Source organism: Tamandua tetradactyla, chromosome 2, assembly GCF_023851605.1.
Source record: "Tamandua tetradactyla isolate mTamTet1 chromosome 2, mTamTet1.pri, whole genome shotgun sequence".
Lineage (NCBI taxonomy): Eukaryota > Metazoa > Chordata > Mammalia > Pilosa > Myrmecophagidae > Tamandua > Tamandua tetradactyla.
In genome coordinates this window covers 205,581,900-205,605,749 of record NC_135328.1, presented here as the reverse complement: position 1 = coordinate 205,605,749, position 23,850 = coordinate 205,581,900, and the positions used below count along the sequence as shown (strand labels likewise).

General features: G+C 36.4%; 1 protein-coding gene and 1 pseudogene across 7 annotated transcripts in view; both read right to left on the bottom strand.

The window, feature by feature from the left end:
- Positions 1-771: 771 nt before the first annotated feature.
- The window catches only part of HP1BP3 (heterochromatin protein 1 binding protein 3), a 52,342-nt gene continuing 29,263 nt past the window's right edge, over positions 772-23,850 (bottom strand). For 6 of the 7 annotated variants that reach the window (XM_077150991.1, XM_077150994.1, XM_077150992.1 and 3 more), the window contains 4 exons: positions 16,113-16,272; positions 14,302-14,413; positions 3,064-3,180; positions 772-2,575 (listed from right to left, as the gene is read on the bottom strand). In XM_077150991.1, coding sequence (XP_077007106.1) covers positions 2,281-2,575; positions 3,064-3,180; positions 14,302-14,413; positions 16,113-16,272 — 684 coding nt within the window. In that variant the 3' untranslated portion in view covers positions 772-2,280. Of the gene's footprint in view, positions 2,576-3,063; positions 3,181-14,301; positions 14,414-16,112; positions 16,366-23,850 lie in introns of those variants that run through there. The other variant, XM_077150997.1, reaches the window with a different exon arrangement.
- On the bottom strand, positions 9,700-14,295 carry LOC143674796 (coiled-coil domain-containing protein 90B, mitochondrial pseudogene; annotated as a pseudogene).

The window sequence follows — 23,850 nt, the reverse complement described above, 5'->3', positions numbered from 1 at the left end:
GTAATATGGCAGTAAAAATTATAAATGTGGTTTAGTCCTTCAGAATGCCTGGAAAGGAAAAATCAAACATTCCTTTATCTCAATGTAAGAAAGATTAATTTCTTCGACAGCTGGGGTGGAAGACCATGGCCATCCTTTTTGCTTTACATTCAGTGAAGCAAGTAACTGTCCTTATGTGAACCTTGTGAAAATTAACAGAATGTCAGGGTTGGAAGGGATCTTAAATGATCAAGACTAAATTTCTCACCCTGTTTGAGTTCCTAATGCAACTGCTCAGTGAGTCTTTTTAAAAACAGTATTGCTAAAACAAAACAAAAACCAACCAATATCCTGCAACTTTGATTCCAAAGAGTAGAGAATTCTTAGCATAGGTACCTAACACCCACAATATTAACTGCCAAGTAGCAAGAGAAATTAAAATTACTTTCTAAAATTAGGTCCCTAGGAGTTATCTGTTATCTTTTGCAGCTCTGTATTTTCTTCTAGCCAAGGAATACCTGAATAATGAGAGCAAGAAAAACTGAGATCTATGATCTTGAAAATAATTCTTAAAATGCAAATTATTTTTTATATCTTTGAGTCATTAAATAAGAGCATTCATGTTAGAAACATTTAACTCCAATATAAAAGCAAATAAACTGGAGCTTGTATTTAAAAAGGAAAGTAGATGGTGTCTATTGCAAAGAGTAGAAAAAAACTCAAATTGAGGGCAACACAACTATTTCTGAAGATAAACTAGAAACTTTTAAATATAAGCTACAGTTCAGCAGCTTTTAAAATTCCATGTTTATTTATATTTTTCAAAATATATGTACATAAAAAAGGAAGATTTACAACAGGAAAGATTGCCTTACATGCAACACAAATTCCAATGAACTCATGATGGGATCACACATGATTATAGATAGAATTCAAGCCAATCTTCTCAAGATCATTTCCCAGCCATAGTTTAGGCTGCAGAAGGGATCCCAGAAGACAATGCAAGTGGAATGAATATGAAACAAACATCGTTAGCCTCTGGCAGCACTCAAAGAGCCAGAAGATATACACCAAAAAGCTTAAGACAATTAAAATGTCAAGTGCTACAGAGAAGATAAATGATAACCAGAAATTGATATTTCTCAAGTAGAAAGCTAGTACTATTTAACACAACTTCACAATACCAAAACAAATACAAATAAAGGGTAGGTAGTTGGGCTTTGTTTGCTTTTTTCCTTTTTTTTTAATATCCCAAAAAGGTAGCCATTTGTTGATATCAAAAGTGCTGTGGAAAGAAAGAAGGGGAAAAAACCCACAGACAAATCTGGAATCTAGTTTATTTTAGCAAATTGTATGTTTTTCCACTTAACATCTCTACATTAGCAATGATCTAACTCTCCAACACTTCCTTATAAAAAAGGCAAACAGGAAGCAACAACTCATGTTTCAAATATTAAAAAATATATTTAAACATTTCATCAAGAAGATTTTGTTTTGGTTTTTGGTAACATGTGGACACCAGAAATCATAGATTCAATATATTTCTACACTTTCCTTCGGTCAAGAAACAAATGGTGGAGAGAACTTGTGCTTGCTGTCAAGGGAATGCAAGGTGCTGGGCCAGTGAAAAATACCTGGAAATTTATCACTGTGAAAAATGGCCCAAAGTCATCCTGCATCTTTAGAATTAAGTGAAATCAAAATGTTTTTGGTTTATTCCCAAAGCTAAGAAGACATGTGTGTTTATAGTTGTAGAGAAAGGGTTAGTGGAGTAGTTTTATAAATAAGAATCATTACTACAGTTATTATTGAAGTCTCCTGGCAGGAGGCTTTACAATTCATCTAGTTCCGTACTGCCTCCTTTTGAATTTCCGGCACCTGACCAGCATCCTATTCTAGATGCTTTCCACAAATATAAAAATCTTTGCAATTATTTAGATAAAAGTGGAAAGAACAAAAAAAGCCAAAGCTGACCGTAAAAAAAAAGGAGGGGGGGATGGAATGGGCTGGGGGAGGGGGAAGGGAAGCAAAAGGACAAATACAGATTACATAGTTTAGGAAAGTCCAGGATTATTGTGGAAATTAAAAGGCCAGGGGTGGGGGGTGGGGGTGGGAGAGGCACCAAGAAAAGTGCCTAAAGCTAACAAATGCCTAAATTGGTTTATTTATATTCCCGCCTCACAATGTTCATAGGGGAGGAAAAAATGTAATTTCAAATGCATCAAAACTAAAACAAATGCACACTGACCTTAGAAAATAAGATTCTGAATTTTATCATGATACCCTCTTTTCCTATAAAATTTACTTTTTTGCTTTGAAAGACTTCTTCATGGTGGATTTGCCTTTGCCAGACAATTTTACTTCCTTTCTCACACTGGCTGCAGGCTTCTTTGAAGAGCCACCACTAGATTTCTTGATGACTGAGGATGTCGGTCTGGCTTTCTTGGCAGGAGTTTTGGCCTTGGGAGGGGCTTTCTTGGGCAGGGGCCTAGCTTTACCCCGCTGGGCAGCAGACACTTTAGGTGTGGGCTTGGACCCTCTCTGCTTCATGGATGCAGCCTTCCCCTGAGACTTGGCTGGGGTTTTTTTCTGCAATCTGTGAGAACCAAGAGCAAACGCAATCACTTAGTACACATGATAGATTCACTTTGCTAGGACAATCAAATAAATGCTCTGCCAAAAAAGAAATGGCACAGGTAGAAATCACCTATGTCAAGAATAGGAATGTGATTTATTATATTTTTACTACAGGCTTTACTAAAAAGGTATAAAAATGCAACAAATTCAAGGAAGTTGATTTATAATTTCTAAGAAAAAATGCAATTCTTTTTCTTTGAATATCCAAACTATGGATATAAATATATAGCTTGACCCAAGAGTAAATTAACTATCCACAATGCTTCATAAGTTCAGAGCTCCTGAATCTTCAAGGAAGAAGACAAGTTCAAATGTTAAAAAGGAAGGGGAGAAGGATCCTGAGTTGTTAACACACTCTTTTATCTTCAGGCTCTCCTAAGAGTATCATTTTCAAACCTAAAATACCTATTGCCCTCTGCCCAAGAAGGATTTTTCATACTTCCATACCTTTTCTTCGGAAGTGGCTCTTCATCTTCAGAGTCATCTTCTTCTGATGAGTCATCTTCATCTTCATCCTCATCTTTAGAATCACCTGGCTCTTTCTTTGGAAATAGAACTCCTGGGCTATGGAAAAAGAATAATCAGAATGAAACGGAAGCATCATGTAGAACGTGGAAAATTCTGTGAACCTAGATGTTCTTCTCTAGGTATTTTCCTCCAGGCTCCCCACCAAAAGTCATTAGGTTACTTTTTAGTGAGGTTACAAATTAACCAATTTTGAGTATACATACAAGTTATTTGTCATAAAAATCCTAGACTATATCTCATTTCCTCCCTCTCTCCACTTAACATAAGTGATCCTTAATCATTTATTTAGTAACATTTATTCAAGCTCTGATGTGTCTGGCACTGTATTAACCACTGATTATAGAGCAGTGAATGGTCTTTAAGGCAGTGAACATTCTGAACAGCATGATACTTGCAAAAAACCTCAAAGCATTATAAGGTCTGAATCTCTTCAAAGTTTTAGAAGGGGTTAGCAAGGATCCTTTAACTCCTCTTTGTTATCAATGGAAGAAAACCTGGTTTTTCTGATTAAAATCCTTAAATTATAACATTCATGTGTAACTTCTGAGAATTAAATTTAAGCCAATGTTTGAAAAATTTAAATAATATGCCTTCAACTAAGTAACACTTAGAACACAAAGAATATAATAAAGCTATGTTATGCTTTTAATAAATTGGGGTTTTAGTAGCTGCATGTTGCAGTGTTTTACAAGAGCTGAAAGTATTTTATAAGAAGGGTGCATCAATAATGCATAGAACAATAATTGGCCCATAGTATGTGCCTGGTATCTTTTTGTTTACCTTTCTTTTTTTTTTATTAATTAGAAAAGAAAAAAAAAGAAATTAACACAACATTTAGAAATCATTCCATTCTACACATGCAATCAGTAATTCTTAATATCATCACATAGATGTATGATCATCATTTCTTAGTACATTTGCATCAATTTAGGAAAAGAACTAGCAAAACAACAGAAAAAGATACAGAATGTTAATATAGAGAAAAAATAAAAATAATAATAATAAAAAATAAAAAATATATATATAAAAAAAGGAAAAAGAAAAAAACAAAAGACACAAACAAACAAACAAAACAAAACAAAACAAAAAAACTATAGCTCAGATGCAGCTTCATTCAGTGTTTTAACATGATTAGTTTACAATTAGGTATTATTATGCTGTCCATTTTTGAGTTTTTGTATCTAGTCCTGTTGCACAGTTCGTATCCTTTCAGTTTCAATTACCCATTATCTTACCCTGTTTCTAACTCCTGCTGGTCTCTGTTACCAATGACATATTCCAAGTTAATTCTCGAATGTCAGTTCACATCAGTGGGACCATACAGTATTTGTCCTTTAGTTTTTGGCTAGACTCACTCAGCATAATGTTCTCTAGGTCCATCCATGTTATTACATGCTTCATAAGTTTATTCTGTCTTAAAGCTGCATAATATTCCATCGTATGTACATACCACAGTTTGTTTAGCCACTCGTCTGTTGATGGACATTTTGGCTGTTTCCATCTCTCTGCAATTGTAAATAATGCTTCTATAAACATTGGTGTGCAAATGTCCGTTTGTGTCTTTGCCCTTAAGTCCTTTGAGTAGATACCTAGCAATGGTATTGCTGGGTCGTATGGCAATTCTATATTCAGTTTTTTGAGGAACCGACAAACTGCCTTCCACAGTGGTTGCACCATTTGACATTCCCACCAACAGTGGATAAGTGTGCCTCTTTCTCCGCATCCTCTCCAGCACTTGTCATTTTCTGTTTTGTTGATAATGGCCATTCTGGTGGGTGTGAGATGATATCTCATTGTGGTTTTGATTTGCATTTCTCTAATGGCCAGGGACATTGAGCATCTCTTCATGTGCCTTTTGGCCATTTGTATTTCCTCTTCTGAGAGGTGTCTGTTCAAGTCTTTTTCCCATTTTGTAATTGGGTTGGCTGTCTTTTTGTTGTTGAGTTGAACAATCTCTTTATAAATTCTGGATACTAGACCTTTATCTGATATGTCGTTTCCAAATATTGTCTCCCATTGTGTAGGCTGTCTTTCTACTTTCTTGATGAAGTTCTTTGATGCACAAAAGTGTTTAATTTTGAGGAGCTCCCATTTATTTATTTCTTTCTTCAGTGCTCTTGCTTTAGTTTTAAGGTCCATAAAACCGCCTCCAATTGTAAGTTTCATAAGATATCTCCCTACATTTTCCTCTAACTGTTTTATGGTCTTAGACCTAATGTTTAGATCTTTGATCCATTTTGAGTTAACTTTTGTATAGGGTGTGAGATATGGGTCCTCTTTCATGCTTTTGCATATGGATATCCAGTTCTCTAGGCACCATTTATTGAAGAGACTGTTCTGTCCCAGGTGAGTTGGCTTGACTGCCTTATCAAAGATCAAATGTCCATAGATGAGAGGGTCTATATCTGAGCACTCTATTCGATTCCATTGGTCGATATATCTATCTTTATGCCAATACCATGCTGTTTTGACCACTGTGGCTTCATAATATGCCTTAAAGTCAGGCAGTGCAAGACCTCCAGCTTCGTTTTTTTTCCTCAAGATGTTTTTAGCAATTCGGGGCACCCTGCCCTTCCAGATAAATTTGCTTATTGGTTTTTCTATTTCTGAAAAATAAGTTGTTGGGATTTTGATTGGTATTGCATTGAATCTGTAAATCAATTTAGGTAGGATTGACATCTTAACTATATTTAGTCTTCCAATCCATGAACACGGTATGCCCTTCCATCTGTTTAGGTCTTCTGTGATTTCTTTTAGCAGTTTTTTGTAGTTTTCTTTATATAGGTTTTTTGTCTCTTTAGTTAAATTTATTCCTAGGTATTTTATTCTTTTAGTTGCAATTGTAAATGGGATTTGTTTCTTGATTTCCCCCTCCGCTTGTTCATTGCTAGTGTATAGAAATGCTACAGATTTTTGAATGTTGATCTTGTAACCTGCTACTTTGCTGTACTCATTTATTAGCTCTAGTAGTTTTGTTGTGGATTTTTCCGGGTTTTCGATGTATAGTATCATATCATCTGCAAACAGTGATAGTTTTACTTCTTCCTTTCCTATTTTGATGCCTTGTATTTCTTTTTCTTGTCTAATTGCTCTGGCTAGAACCTCCAACACAATGTTGAATAATAGTGGTGATAGTGGACATCCTTGTCTTGTTCCTGATCTTAGGGGGAACGTTTTCAATTTTTCCCCATTAAGGATGATATTAGCTGTGGGTTTTTCATATATTCCCTCTATCATTTTAAGGAAGTTCCCTTGTATTCCTATCCTTTGAAGGGTTTTCAACAGGAAAGGATGTTGAATCTTGTCAAATGCCTTCTCTGCATCAATTGAGATGATCATGTGATTTTTCTGCTTTGATTTGTTGATATGGTGTATTACATTAATTGATTTTCTTATGTTGAACCATCCTTGCATACCTGGGATGAATCCTACTTGGTCATGATGAATAATTCTTTTAATGTGTTGTTGGATACGATTTGCTAGAATTTTATTGAGGATTTTTGCATCTATATTCATTAGAGAGATCGGCCTGTAGTTTTCTTTTCTTGTAATATCTTTGCCTGGTTTTGGTATGAGGGTAATGTTGGCTTCATAGAATGAATTAGGTAGTTTTCCCTCCGCTTCGATTTTTTTGAAGAGTTTGAGGAGAGTTGGTACTAATTCTTTCTGGAATGTTTGATAGAATTCACATGTGAAGCCGTCTGGTCCTGGACTTTTCTTTTTAGGAAGCTTCTGAATGACTGCTTCAATTTCTTTACTTGTGATTGGTTTGTTGAGGTCATCTATCTCTTCTTGAGTCAAAGTTGGTTGTGCATGCCTTTCCAGGAACCTGTCCATTTCATCTAAATTGTTGTATTTATTAGCGTAAAATTGTTCATAGTATCCTGTTATTACCTCCTTTATTTCTGTGACGTCAGTGGTTATGTCTCCTCTTCCATTTCTGATCTCATTTATCTGCGTCCTCTCTCTTCTTCTTTTTGTCAATCTTCTAAGGGCCCATCAATCTTATTGATTTTCTCATAGAACCAACTTCTGGTCTTATTGATTTTCTCTATTGTTTTCATGTTCTCAATTTCATTTATTTCTGCTCTAATCTTTGTTATTTCTTTCCTTTTGTTTGCTTTGGGGTTAGTTTGCTGTTCTTTCTCCAGTTCTTCCAAGTGGACAGTTAATTCCTGCATTTTTGCCTTTTCTTCTTTTCTGATATAGGCATTTAGGGCAATAAATTTCCCTCTTAGCACTGCCTTTGCTGTGTCCCATAGGTTTTGATATGTTGTGCTTTCGTTTTCATTCGCCTAGACATATTTACTAATTTCTCTTGCAATTTCTTCCTTGACCCACTCGTTGTTTAAGAGTGTGTTGTTGAGCCTCCACGTATTTGTGAATTTTCTGGCATTCCGCCTATTATTGATTTCCAACTTCATTCCTTTATGATCCGAGAAAGTGTTGTGTATGATTTCAATCTTTTTAAATTTGTTAAGACTTGCTTTGTGACCCAGCATATGGTCTATCTTTGAGAATGATCCATGAGCACTTGAGAAAAAGGTGTATCCTGCTGTTGTGGGATGTAATGTCCTATAAATGTCTGTTAAGTCTAGCTCATTTATTGTGATATTCAAATTCTCTATTTCTTTATTGATCCTCTGTCTAGATGTTCTGTCCACTGATGAGAGTGGTGAATTGAAGTCTCCAACTATTATGGTATATGTGTCTATTTCCCTTTTCAGTGTTTGCAGTGTATTCCTCACGTATTTTGGGGCATTCTGGTTCGGTGCATAAATATTTATGTTTGTTATGTCTTCTTGTTTAATTGTTTCTTTTATTAGTAGATAGTGTCCTTCTTTGTCTCTTTTAACTGTTTTACATTTGAAGTCTAATTTGTTGGATATTAATATAGCTACTCCTGCTCTTTTCTGGTTGTTATTTGCATGAAATATCTTTTCCCAACCTTTCACTTTCAACCTATGTTTATCTTTGGGTCTAAGATGTGTTTCCTGTAGACAGTATATAGAAGGATCCTGTTTTTGAATCCATTCTGCCAGTCTATGTCTTTTGATTGGGGAATCCAGTCCATTAACATTTAGTGTTATTACTGTTTGGATAATATTTTCCTCTACCATTTTGCCTTTTGTATTATGTACATCATATCTGACTTTCCTTCTTTCTACACTCTTCTCCATACCTCTCTCTTCTGTCTTTTTGTATCTGACTCTAGTGCTCCCTTTAGTATTTCTTGCAGAGCTGGTCTCTTGGTCACAAATTCTCTCAGTGACTTTTTGTCTGAGAATGTTTTAATTTCTCCCTCATTTTTGAAGGACACTTTTGCTGGATATAGAAGTCTTGGTTGGCAGTTTTTCTCTTTTAGTAATTTAAATATATCATCCCACTGTCTTCTAGCTTCCATGGTTTCTGCTGAGGAATCTACACATAGTCTTATTGGGTTTCCCTTGTATGTTACAGATTGTTTTTCTCTTGCTGCTTTCAAGATCCTCTCTCTTTGACCTTTTACATTCTAACTAGTAAGTGTCTTGGAGAACGCCTATTTGGGTCTATTCTCTTTGGGGTGCGCTGCACTTCTTGGATCTGTAATTTTAGGTCTTTCATAAGAGTTGGGAAATTTTCAGTGATAATTTCTTCCATTAGTTTTTCTCCTCCTTTTCCCTTCTCTTCTCCTTCTGGGACACCCACAATACGTATATTTTTGCGTTTCATATTGTCATTCAGTTCCCTGATCCCCTGCTCAAATTTTTCCATTCTTTTCCCTATAGTTTCTGTTTCTTTTTGGAATTCAGATGTTCCATCCTCCAGTTCACTAATTCTAGCTTCTGTCTCTTTAAATCTATCATTGTAGGTATCCATTGTTTTTTCCATCCATTCTACTTTGTCCTTCACTCCCATAAGTTCTGTGATTTGTTTTTTCAGATTTTCTATTTCTTCTTTTTGTTCAGCCCATGTCTTCTTCATGTCCTCCCTCAATTTATTGATTCGGTTTTTGAAGAGGTTTTCCATTTCTGTTCGTATATTCAGCATTATTTGTCTCAGCTCCTGTATCTCATTTGAACTATTGGTTTGTTCCTTTGATTGGGCCATATCTTCAATTTTCCGAGCGTGATCCGTTATTTTCTGCTGGCGTCTGGGCATTTAATCAGATTTCCGTGGATGTAGGACCCAGCAGGTTGAAAGATTTTTTTGTGAAATCTCTGGGCTCTGTTTTTATCATGCCCAGTAGGTGGTGCTCGTCTGTCTGCGGGTCCCACCAGTAAAAGATGCTGTGGCTCCTTTAACTTTGGAAAACTCTCGCTGTGGGGGAGGGTCACCAGCCGAAGCGGCTTGGGGGAGTGCCGATCTGAATCTCCCAGCCGGCCCGGGAATCCGCGCGTGGGTAGGGTCGCCGGCCTCCGTGGCTTGGGGGAGTGCCGGTCCTAATCTCCCAGCCGGCCCGGGACCTCAAGCATGGCGGGGGGGCGCCGGCCGCCGCAGCTTGGGGGAGTGCCTATCCAACCTTCCCAGCAGGACCGGAAAGCCACGTGTGTGGAAGGGACCCTGGTAGCCGGTCTCCGCGGCATGGGGGACCTCCGATCCAATTCTCCCAGCCGGTCCAGGGGGCTGTGCGTGGGGGGGAGCGCCAGCCGCCGTGGCTTGAGGAGACCACCTGTCCAATTCTCCCAGCCAGCCCGGGAAGAAGGGAGGGAGGGACTCCAGCCGCCAGCCACCCCGGCCCAGGGAAGCGTGCGCCCCTCGGTGATCTCACCGCTGAGGATTCTCCCTGTCGGTTCAGCCGTTCCAGAATGGGGTACGCTGTCTTTTTGGTTTCTGTCGTGGCTCCGGGAGCTGTTCTGTACCATTTCTATTTCTTTAGTAGCTGTTCTGGAGGAGGAACTAAGACCCGTGCGTCTTACTAAGCTGCCATCTTCTCCCCTGATATCTTTTTGATCAAATGAATAAGGTATGTATAATAGACAAACTTTAAAATAAATGTTCCCTTCTCTATAGTATGAAGAAGGCAGAATCAGGATTCTTAGAAGCAGCTGATGCTCTCCCTACCTAGTGCTAGACAATTAAAACTTATATATGCAATCCTCTAATAATCTTTCCGCCCTTATCATTTACTTCTTGAATAAACAATGAATATCAAAATGACTGACCAAGGATCTCAGTGAATCCAATACTTGAATTCAGGAACGAATAGCTAACAAACTCTAACGAGATACCCAAAGCTCCTTGATTTATTGAATTTTTAATTTTTCTGTTCGTTTTTTTTCCCCCACTTTTAAATAATCTTTTATTTTATATGAAAATGTAATCATGCAACAGTTATCAGAAAAGCTGAATAAATACAAGCCTTTGGAAGTAATTCTTAATTTGTTACCAATAAAGGAATCCTATATGATTTATACAGTTGTTCAAGCAAATGTAGTAAAACTCTGAATAAGTCTGTAAAAATTATGAAAAGATAAGGACAATATAGCCTTCTATCTCAAATTAATCAGGTTCTGAATGGCAGCTTTTAATACCACAAAATAAAGACAAACATCTTCTCATTGTAAAACACTTCTTTTTAGTCCATATGTGTTTCTGCAGTTGACAGTGTTCAAAGTAAATCTATTCTGGTGTAGTGTTCAAAAAGTCAGCAGCAGCAGAAGTGTAAAATAGTAGTTTGGTGCTATTTCCAGAATCTATAAAATCCCAATGCTATTGCCAGGCAGGTAAACACTGACGCTGCCAGATAACGAATTGTCTCAAGTCTGTTAGACTACATTAGTGTTTTTAAGGAAGCTCTTCAGTGTCAATTTTATGACTGGTTTCTGAAATAACACTTTTGGTTAGGGTATCTTTTTTTTGTAAACTCTGTGATTGTTTCCATAAGTTTCTTTTCTTGATCTGTAAACATATCTGTTACTCTGCTCCTCTCTACGTTGATATCCAATTTATTATCTGCTCTAATTCGACTGGTGTCATACATCAGCTGTTGTTAAATTTGGTCTAATTCAGCATTTTCTCATTCTCTGTGCTCAGATTTGCTTTCTCAAGGATGACCATATCTTTTCTGATGGAATCCAAATAAGCCATTAGCTGCTGTACTGTTCTTTCCTGTTAAGCTTGAGTGACCATGTCCTTATAAATAGTATCCAGGATGACATTTGAAAAAGTTGATAATGCTGATACACTAGTTTCTGCTTGTGCTTTGTCAAATTTATGAGTTTCTAGGTCCTGAACTAATGCATGGGTATCAAAAACTAATACCCTTTGCTCCATAGGAGTTATGTCCACTCACCTCACATTATATCCTTCCTTGGTTACAGTGGTTAAGAAGTCTCTCTTTAGGGCCGGCAAGAAATGCCGGGAAAGAAACCTGGCAGCCCCCATTGCCATCAAAGCGAAGGAGCTGCCAAGCCCAGGGACTGTTCCTTTATTCTCATAATGAATTTTTTTGCTTTAAAACAATACTGCTGGCTCAAGACAGTGGCATGAGTAGATTCAGGGCTGTGTCCCTTCAACAGAAAACTTTGAATAACCAAGAAATGGTAGAAACATCTTTCTGAAATCTCCAGAAAACAAAGGAGTGCAGTAACAGGGAAAGCGCAGAATCAAGAAAAAGTCAGCTTAAAAGGAGGAGGAAAAAAAAAAAAGCACTAGGACCTCAATGGTGCCCTAACTGGCCTCTCCCACATCCCCTTACCAGCTTGGGGCTAAACCAGCCTGTGCTCCCAGTGTACAAATCCCTGGTCCCGGTTCTGGAGAGGATAGATTAACATTCTTATGTACATACTGAGAACAGGTATGTCTGGCCCAATCTGTCAGGTGGTGGCCTGAGGGACTAGCTGCCCCACTGTGCAGAAGGCAGTTCACTAAGCTCGCCTACAGAACTCTGTGGGAGAGCATTTAAATAGCTGCCTGAAGGTAAGGAAACTGCTGGCTGTAGGATATGCAATGCCCAGGACCATAAGAAGTTTCTTAGGTAAGAGGGCATAGTTGTGTGCTTGTAAACTCGGAAATTCCCAGGGCCACATATGAATACCTAAAATGAGATGTATGGCAGAAACATCAGGGAGGTCCCTATACTCAGTCTCAAGCTATTCTCTAAACTCACCATGTGGATAAGCTCTGAAGAAAAGCACTCCTACAAGTAACCTAAGACTGGGAAAGGTGTTTTCCTTTATACTTTCAGTTTAGTTGTCGTTGTTAGCTCCTGGCATTCAAGAGAAAGCTGTGTCACAAAAATAACTGGATACAAGCTTAAAGAACAGAAGTCTCTGAGTTTAAATTCCAGTGATAACACATTAAGTAATCAAAATGTTTGGGTTTCAACAAAAGATTACAAAACATATAAAGTAAGAGGAAGCGATAGCCCAGGCAAGGGAGAAAATAAGGCATTAGAAACCATCAATGAGGAGAACCAGACCTAGGACATAACGAAGACTTTTAAAAAAAAAGGTCCCAAATATACTCAAAGAGCCAAAGGAAAACATGGATAAAAGAATTAAAGAAAGCCAGGAAAAATGACAGTTGAACAGATATCATCAATAGAGTGATGGGAATTCTGAAAAGGAACCAGATAGGCCTGAACATCAAGTAATAGAAATTAAACACTCTCTGGAAGGGTTCAATAGGAGATGGGAGCTGGCAAAAGAAAGAATCAGAGAACCTGAAGATAAGACAACTGAAATCATCCGGTCTGAAGAGCACAAAGAAAAAAAAAATGAAAAAAAGTGAACAGAGCTTGAGGGACCTGTGGGACAACATCAAGAGTACCAATATACCCATTGTGAGTGGGAGTCCCAGACAGAGAAGAGAGAGAGAAAAAGGGGAATAAAGGCTATTGCAAAAGAAATAATGGCTGAAACCTTTCCAAAGTTAATGAAAGACGACGAATGTACACAACCAAGATGGGGAAACTCTACACAGGATAAATGCAAATAGAACCACACCACTGCATATTATGAAACTGTCAAATACCAAAGATAATGAGAATTGAGAAAGCCACACAAGAGAGAAGCCCCATGTCATGTACAAGGAAGCCTCAAAAAGATCAAGAGTGGATTTCTCATGGGAAAACATGAAGTCAGTGGGAGAACATATTTAAAGCTGTTTACTTCCTGTAGGATGTAAAAGGCAAATGCATAAAATGTAATGATAAATCCATGGTTTGAATCTATGTCTAAAACATGCAGTCTGTGACAAGAACTACATAAAGGCAGAGAGATAGAGGGGTACAGGAACATAGCTTGTGTATACTATTGATGTTAAACTGGTATGTAAGCAAACTAGATTGTTACAGATTAGGATGTTAAATTGAAGCCCCATGATAACTACAAAGAAAATATTGTATTATGTAAGTTCGCAGAGATAGAAATTAGAATATAGGTTGCTAGGGGGAATGTATAACTTTTAAGGCTTCTGTTTGGGGAGATGGGAAAGATTTAGTAATAGAAGGTAGTAAGAGTACTATAATATTGCCAGTGTGAATAATCCAACTGAATTGTATGCTTGGGAGTAGTTGAGATGGGAAAGTTATGTTGTATATATGTCCCCACACCTAAAGAAAAGAAAGAACAATTAAATTGACAATGATAATTAAATTCAATATGTGTTGAAGGGATCTAGGAAGGGAGGAGAAAAGGCTCAAATGGACATTATTGGGACATATGAAAAAAACTGTAAGCTTCATATAAATATTAAATTTATTGAATTTGATAACTGTACTTAAGGTGGTTATATAAGTGAATATTCTTGTTCTTAGCAAATATACATGGCAGTATTAAGTGTTCAAGGAGGATGATATATACACCCTATACTTCAGTGTATAGAAAATAAACTGCTAAATATATAGAGAGATGTACAGATACACAGATAGACAGACTGATGGACAGATAGAATCTGGGTATCCGGAGTGATAGGGGTATTTAGAGTTTTCTCTTTGGGGTTTGTACTATTTGTGTAACTGCTATTATTTACATAATTCTGAAAGTATTTCAAAATACAAAGTTAAAAAAGGAAACAAAAATAAAATACTGTCTAAAGTAGCTTTTAATTTCAAACATACTCAATTTAATATAAGAGCAATAAGAGTAAAATTTAGTTCACATGCTTGATTTATCTTAAGTCAGGTTTTAACTTAAGACAACCAATACTTTACATTTCGGACTAAGTGCTTACCTGGGATAATAAGGAAAACAGAGCTGGAATGTGCCACTGAATCCTTTACCAGAAATCTGTTCCATCCACCCATTCTTTTCGCATTTCTGCAGAGTTTTCTTTAACAGATGCACTGAACAAAAAATTGAGGAAAGAAAAAATTTATCTAGTTATTCAGATTTGATCATTCTCACCATCACAATCAGATGCCTACTAATTACACTTACAATGTCCTGTCATATAGTTACTGACTGACATGTGCTAAATGAATCCTTGGTGATCAAAGGTATTATTTTGGGAATTAAATATTTATTAAACAACCATAAATATGGCAGGAATTAAATTATAATGAGAAGAAACTTCAAATAGCACTGAGTCAAATGATTTCATTTCACAGAAGGGAAATGGGAGCCCAGGGAGGTTAAGTGACTTGCCCCAAGGTTGCATGTAAATGGTTAACAGCAGATCTAGGACCAGAATTACTATTTATTATTTCCATTCATTCAAACACCTATAAAGTACCAATAGGTAATAGGTATCTGATAATCATGTAGCAGAATATATTTTAATATGAACATAACTGGGGAAGGTGCATGGGTGGTTCAGTGGCAAAATGCTAGCCTTCTATGTGGAAGACCTAGGTTCAATTCCCAGACCATGCAAAACCAAAAAAAGAGAACATAACCAATTCCTTATAAATCAGCAAATAATAACAAAATAAATACTGTGGCTCTTGAAGGACTCATCAATTCTCATTTTTCATAGAAAAGACATCAAAAATATATTTTATAGTGATTTAATTTCCAAAATTAGCTTCCAATTCAGTAAAGCTGTAGTGGTGAATAATCAAATTCATCCTATCTTAAAACACTTGGCCAACAGGATGTTCATGAAAGTCTATAACAGTCAATGTGTACAATTAAACAGCATATATCTTGAGTATCAAAAAATGAAAACAGTAATCCACAGCAATTTTCAAAGTAGATAAAAAAATAATTAGAAAGCATTTCTTCCTAATGTTAAAAAATATATACTGGGTGGTGCAACAATGGCTCAGTGGCAGAATTGTCACCTGCCATGCCAGAGACCCGGGTTTGTTCCCTGGTGCCTGCCCATGGGGGGGGGGGGGGGGAATATATATACATACACACTGCTTATATGCTAAAAGTCAATATTAAGACTTCAAAATTACCTCTTTATTTTTAAATAATATATCCTGGTTTGCATTTTCTGCTACTTAACTCCCATATTCCTCAGCCCCACCACTGGGCCCATTCTAGGACCTTACTGAGAAGTTACATAATCTAACCATTCTATACGTGACCATACTGCTAAAATAAGATGTCTAATCTCAAATCACCACCACACAGAGTATATACACATTTTTTTGAAATAAAATATTCAGCATACGACTTAAGTCACTAAGAAATAATCTAAGTATTAAGTATTCTTCAACACTGGCTTGGTTTCAAAGTGAAATTAGATGTTTTGGTAACAAATAAACATTCAGACGTAGGCAAAGAGGTACTATACTTGAGAGGTCTTAGACCTAGAGAGTGATTTAAATTACAAGAAGAACAGATTTCAGGAAAATCTTCATAGTTAGGTAAAATCAACTTCTGATCTTCAGTATTCACTATAAGTTAAGAACAAACCTTCACTATTTGTTTTTCTTTTCATAAATGATAAATCAAATTTGTATAGCTGTTCCCTATTGATTTTCACAAAACCAAGTTTCCACTTTAACCTTAGTTAGTCTAGCCTGATTGCTGGGATTTTTCATAAGAAACAGCCCTTATTCCTGGTTAAATACACACAATTCTGAGTCTTACTTTGATAGTTAGAATTGGTCCCTGGGTGGTTCTCCAGGACATACTTCTTCAGAGCAGTGGTAGAGCAGGTCTTCGGCTCATTCATGGCAGCAATGGCAGACAAGATTGCATATTCCATCAGGCTTCCACCAAGAAGGGGTTTCTCCCCTGATTTCTTCAGCTGTTTTCCAAGGAGGAAGAGAAAAGCATCAAGACAACACTCTCCCAAAGCAGGTCAAGATAAGACTCCTCTGCACCAGGTGGGTCGGAGTTCCTGCATTAGCACAGATATGTTTTACAATAAATTGTCAGGTTAGGGACTTTCTCTTCCCACTCATCAGGTATTCAATCTAACTGAGGAATTCCCAACCCTCCAATGGATATTTTCTCCTTCCTTCTACCCCTTCATCCAACCTAAAGCAGCAATTAGCCAACTTAATCCAAAGACTGACAGATTCACCACAACAAGCAGATTAACCCATTATTTCCCAATAAATTAAGAGACTTTTGATAATACTTTCTTATTCTGAACCTGACAAATTAAGTAGTTATAAAAAATAACAGCCTTTTTAATCCTTAAGGATAACAGCAAAGGAAAAGTATAATAATATTTAGGGGATCACACCAAAGAAAAGTACATAGAATATTTCAAAGCCGAAAGCTTGAAAAACAAGCAAAAAAGGGTAAACGGAAAAAAATCAAGTATGTTCTACAAAAGTGGTCCACAAAAAGTGTGGTCCACAAACACTTTTGGGTCCCAGAGCCCCTTTCAGGGGATCTGCAAGGACAAAACTATTTTCATAATAATACTAAGATGTGACTTGGCCTTTTCACTGTGTTGACTTTTAAATCGATGGTGCAAAAGTAATGGTAGGTAAAACTGCTGTTGCCTTTGCACAAGTGAAGGAAGTGAAACAAAAATGTATCAGTAGTTCTTATATTTTTCAGGTTATACATTTGCAGTAAAAAAAAAAAAAAAAAGCCAGCTTCAATTAGGAAATGTCTTTGATATAGTAAACTTTATGTCTCAACCAGTGAGTGCATGTCTTTTAAACGATTTTACAGGATGACGTGGGAAGAATGCATAAAGCACATTTGTTAAATATGGAGGCATGATGATTGTCTCAAGGAAAAGCGCCTATGTAAATGAGTTGTAAGCTGAACTAGCTGCATGTTCCACTGAAGGAACGATGTAAAATTGTTTTTTTTTTTTAATTTTTTATTAATTAAAAAAAATTACAAGAAACACAAACATTCCCAACACATACACTCAGCAATTCACAATATCATCACATAGTTGCAGATTCATCATCACGATCATTTCCCAGAACACTAGCATCAATTCAAAAAAAGAAAAAGACAACAGAAAAATATAACAAACGGAAAAAAAAAAAAATTTTACAGGCCATACCCCTTACTGATTCCTTTCATTGATCATTAGCACTTCAAACTAAATCTATTTTAACATTTGTTCCCCCTATTATTTATTTTTATTCCATATGTTCCTCTCATCTGTTGACAAGGCAGATAAAAGGAGCATCAGACACAAGGTTTTCACAATCAAATTGTTTTTTTTTAAGTCACAACTTTTTTCCACTTGACGAAACAACTAACAAACTATGGTTATTCAGACCTTGGGTATCAAGTAGATATTTTCTTGCAAATAAATTAAATGAGCCTGTCACTTCAAAACGTATTTACTGCCATTTCAAGTGTTTGTGGTGGGGTGATGTTTGGGAATCCTGTATTTCATGATTACTCTGTAAACCCACAACTTTTCTAATTGAAAAAAGAAAAAAAGAATACTTGTGGGCAATGATAAAATTCAAGCTTTCAAGAGTCAACTGAAACCATGGAAAACCTGTATCGACGATGGGCTTGATAACTTCCCAATATTTAATAATTTCTAATGAGATTAGTAGTTGTATTAATAAATATGATTTTGTAATTACATGATGAACTGTAACAATATATGGAAGATCTGCATAACTGAGTGGAGACATTAGTTTCCAAATGACAAAGGCACAATGTTGCAAAATTAGGCAGGTTAAAAAATTCATTCAACAAGCCACAGTGGTCAAAACAGCATGGTATTGGCATAAAGATAGATATACCGACCAATGGAATTGAATAGAGTGCTCAGATATAGACCCTCTCATCTATGGACATTTGATCTTTGATAAGGCAGTCAAGCCAACTCACCTGGGACAGAACAGTCTCTTCAATAAATGGTGCCTAGAGAACTGGATATCCATATGCAAAAGAATGAAAGAAGACCCGTATCTCACACCCTATACAAAAGTTAACTCAAAATGGATCAAAGATCTAAACATTAGGTCTAAGACCATAAAACAGTTAGAGGAAAATGTAGGGAGATATCTTATGAAACTTACAATTGGAGGCGGTTTTATGGATCTTAAACCTAAAGCAAGAGCACTGAAGAAAGAAATAAATAAATGGGAGCTCCTCAAAATTAAACACTTTTGTGCATCAAAGAACTTCATCAAGAAAGTAGAAAGACAGCCTACACGATGGGAGACAATATTTGGAAACGACATATCAGATAAAGGTCTAGTATCTAGAATTTATAAAGAGATTGTCCAACTCAACAACAAAAAGACAGCCAACCCAATTACAAAATGGGAAAAAGACTTGAAAAGACACCTCTCAGAAGAGGAAATACAGCTGGCCAAAAGGCACATGAAGAAATGCTCAATGCCCCTGGCCATTAGAGAAATGCAAATCAAAACCACAATGAGATATCATCTCACACCCACCAGAATGGCCATTATCAACAAAACAGAAAATGACAAGTGCTGGAGAGGATGCGGAGAAAGAGGCACACTTATTCACTGTTGGTGGGAACGTCAAATGGTGCAACCACTGTGGAAGGCAGTTTGTCGGTTCCTCAAAAAACTGAATATAGAATTGCCATACGACCCAGCAATACCATTGCTAGGTATCTACTCAAAGGACTTAAGGGCAAAGACACAAACGGACATTTGCACACCAATGTTTATATAGCAGCGTTATTTACAATTGCAAAGAGATGGAAACAGCCAAAATGTCCATCAACAGACGAGTGGCTAAACAAACTGTGGTATATACATACGATGGAATATTATGCAGCTTTAAGACAGAATAAACTTATGAAGCATGTAATAACATGGATGGACCTAGAGAACATTATGCTGAGTGAGTCTAGCCAAAAACTAAAGGACAAATACTGTATGGTTCCACTGATGTGAACCGACATTCGAGAATAAACTTGGAATATGTCATTGGTAACAGAGACCAGCAGGAGTTAGAAACAGGGTAAGATAATGGGTAATTGGAGCTGAAGGGATACAGACTGTGCAACAGGACTAGATACAAAAACTCAAAAATGGACAGCACAATAATACCTAATTGTAAAGTAATCATGTTAAAACACTGAATGAAGCTGCATCTGAGCTATAGGTTTTTGTTTTGTTTTGTTTTGTTTTGATTTTACTATTATTACTTTTATTTTTTTTCTCTATATTAACATTCTGTATCTTTTTCTGTTGTTTTGCTCGTTCTTTTCCTAAATAGATGCAAATGTACTAAGAAATGATGATCATGCATCTATGTGATGATGTTAAGAATTACTGATTGCATATGTAGAATGGAATGATTTCTAAATGTTGTGTTAATTTCTTTTTTTTCTTTAATTAACAAAAAAAATTCATTCAAAATGCAAGACAAACCAATGGATTTTAAGGTAACAGAGTATAAAAAATATGTGATAGGGCTTCAGATTTCAAATGGCAATTAACATTTAAGAAATTATGACAAAATCAATTAATGTAATAAACATTATTAACAGAAAAAAGGACAAAAACCTCATGATCATCTCAATAGATGCAGAAAAAGCATTTGATAAATCCCACACCCATTCAGGATAAAAACTCTTAAACTTGTAATCAACAGGCACTTTCTTGTGAATGAAAAAGGCATCTATGAAAAACCTACAAAAAAGTTAACATAGTTAATGGGGAAAGACTGAATGCTTAGGTTCAGGACAGAAGCAAAGATACCTACTCTCATTACTTCTATTCAACACTGTACTGTAGGCTTTAGCCACTGCATCCAGGCAAGAAAAAGTAGTAAAAGCCATCCAGATTGGAAAGTAAAATGATCCTGAATCTAGAGAATCCAAGAGAAGCCACAAAAAAAACACAAAAAAAACAAAAAAAACAAAAACTACCAGAGGGCGATGTGATGTTGGCTCAGTGGCAGAATGGCAGAAGTGCCATTCTGGAGACCCGGGTTCATTTCCCAGTGCCTGCCCATGTTAAAACAAACAAACAAAAAAACAAAAAAACCTACCAGAACTGATAAAAATGATCAGATAATTATTTAACTGATAAATTGATAAATTATCACAGGATAATAACATCAATATGCAAATCAACTGTATTTCTGTATACTAACAATGAATAATCTGAAAATTAAAATAAGAAAACAACTTCATTCATAATAGCATGTTAAAAGAATAAAATACTAAGGAATTTAACAAAAAGAATGTAAGAACTTGTACTGTGAGAACTACAAAACACTGCTGAAAGTGAATATCTAAACAAATGAAGAGGCATTCTATGTTCTTAGACTAGAAAACTCAGCAGTGCTAAGAGATTAATTCTCCCCAAATCGATCTACAGATTTAATGCAATTCTATTAATATCCCTGCTGTTTTTCTTTTTTGCAGAGATGAAAAACAGATCATAAAATTTATATGAAAGTGCATTAAGACCCAGAATAGCAAAAAAAAAATCCTGAAAAAGAATGAAGTTAAAGGACTTACGCTTCCCAACTTCAAAACTTTACTACAAAGCTAAAAACATACAATACTTACTTTATACTGGACAGATTACAGTTTGAAACTGACATAAATTTAACATAAGGGCCAATGGAAAAGAATTGAGAGTCCAGAAATAAATCCTTACATTTATGGTCAAGTGATTTTTTACAAAGGTACCAAGGCAATTCAATGGGGGAAAGGACAGCCTTTTCTCAATAGTGCCAGGGCAACTGGTTATCTACCTGTAAAAATATCAGTTTAGACCCTTACCACAAACCATAAATAAAACTTGACACAAAATTAATGGTAGACCTAAATGTGAAAGCAAAAACTATAAAACTCTTAAAAGCTAAAATTATAGTAGCTCCTCTGCAATGTTAAAATATTATGAGTAAATCATGACTTTAAGCTAGGCAAAGATTTCTACATTCAACATGAGCAACTAAAAAAAAAAAAAAAAGATAATCCAGACTTACCAAAATAAAAACTTCTGCACTTCAAAAGAACCATTAAGAAAGTGAAAACAAACCACAGAATAGGAGAAAAAGTTTGCAAATCATACATCTAATGAGGGACATAACCAGAATGTATAAAAGAACTCTTCCAACTCAATAAACAATTGAATTAGCCTAATTTAAAAATGGACAAAAAATTCGAAAAGACATTTCATCAGAAAAGATATACAAATGGACAAGCATATGAAAAGATGTATTAGGGAAATGCCAATCAAACCACACTAACATACCACTTCATACCCACTAGAATGGCTATAATAAAATTAAGAAGAAAAAACAAGTATTGGTGAATACATGGAGAAAATGGAATCTTTATACATTGCTAGTGGTAGTGTAAAATAACATAACTTTGGAAAACAGTTTAGCAGTTTCTTAAAAAGCAATCATTGGGCAGGCCATGGTGGCTTAGCAAGCAGAGTTCTTTCCTGCCTTGCTGGAGACCTGGGTTCGATTCCTGGTGAATGCCCGTGCAAAAAAAAAAGCTATTATTTTACCATATAACATAGCAATTCCACTCCTAGAAATATACCCAAGCAAAATGAAATTGGGTGATAATGTGTATAGCAGCATTATTCATCATAATATTCAAAAGTGGAAATAACCCAACTGTCCATCAGTTGGTAAACAGATAAGCAAAACATTATATTCATACAAAAGAATACTATTTGGCAATAAGAATAAATTAAGTACTAACACATGCTGCAAAATGGAAAAAAAACTAAAAAAAAAAGATGCTAAATAAAAGAGGTCAAACACAAAATGGTGGAGTAGGAAGTTTTATAAATTGCTCCCTCCATTAGGAAAATGAAAGAGCTAGAAAGAGACTGGAATGAACTAAGTAGCAATTCTGGAACCAGAACGAATGTTTAATACAACTATGGGAGTACCAAAGGAAGCTTCTTAAGGGAAAGCACGAACCAGTGACCAGCCCCATTGTTCAGTCCTGTAGTGGCAATGGAAATGGCTGCAATTGAGGCAACTTGTCCTGGATTATGGGAGTAGCCAGGTGAACCAAGGACTAGCAGAGGCAATCTAAAGGATAACGTTGAGGGTCAAAGGCAGTATAGGAGATCTGTGAGGGACCAACATGGAAGCTGGCCTCATTGTAGGTCCTCTGGACATAAAGAGCCAGTGCACTTCTTTGGCTGTTTTTTTTTTTTTTTTTATTGTAAGCTTTATGGGAGGGTCACAATTCATTCTTTTTCCATGTGAGCATCCTATTATTGCAGCACCATTTGTTGAAGCTTTTGTTGGTTTCTCTGCTTGTTTGGGAAGTGCATGTGCTGGGAAATGAACCCAGGTCTCCCACATGACAGGAAAGAGAAGTCTACCACTGAACTACCCTTGCACCCCTTTGGCTGTTTTCAATCCACTTCCTTCTGTATATGGGCATTTCTTGGTCTGCCAGATTCCTGAGGACACAGTATAGACTCTGGATTTGGTTGCAGCCCTCTCCCCAGCAGTGGCTTCTGGCCTCACACCAGCACCTACTAGGACTTAAAGACCCTGTACTTTTTCATTGGCTGAGTTTCTTCCTTTCTGGTGTTGTGTTGTTTAGTCTGGCAAATCCCTGAGAGCCCAGTGCAGACACTAGCCTTGGTTTCACAGAAGCACTGTCTAGTTTTATGCCAGCATCTACAAGGAAACAGAGTCCATGCACTTTTTTCTTTTGTTTTTTTGGTTGGTTGGGTTCCCCCCTCCCTGTTTTATTTTGGGGCCTGTTGATTCCTGAGGGATGAGCAAATATGCTGGCCTAGGTTTCAGACTCAAAAGCAGCAGCTATGGGCAATTCATTATTATTATTATTATTTTTTGGTGGGCATTTTATCTGTTAGGTTTTTTTTCCCTTCACTTTTTGTCCTCTCTCTCTCTCTCCTTTCTTTTCCCTTTCCCTCCTTTCACTTGTTCTTAGTCTGGCAGATTGGAGAGTATAACTAGAATTTCAGAGTGACCACAGCATAATACTCAGAAATGTCCAGGTCTCAACAAAAACTTACAAAAACATCTACAGAGACAGAAAGTTGGCTCAGTCATAGGAAAACAAGAATTCGATGGAAGATATTATGGAGGAAGCAGTCTCTGGAATTACTACTCAAAGATCTTAAAACAATTCTCATAAATAGAATCAATGAACCAAAGCAAAACACGCACAAAAAAACTATGAAAGAAATCAGGAGAAGAATATATGAGGAAAATAAGAATTTCAATGAGACTGAAATTATAAATAAGAACCAAATGCAAATTTTGAAACTCAGAAGTACAATAACTGAAGTGAAAAATTTAATAAAAGGATTGAAGAGCAGACTGGTGGAAGCAGAAGAAAGGATGAGTGAACTCAAAGAAAACAATTGAAATAATCCAAGTTGAGAAGTAGAAAGAAAAAATAATGGAAAAAAGAATGTACAGAGCCTGAGGAAACTGC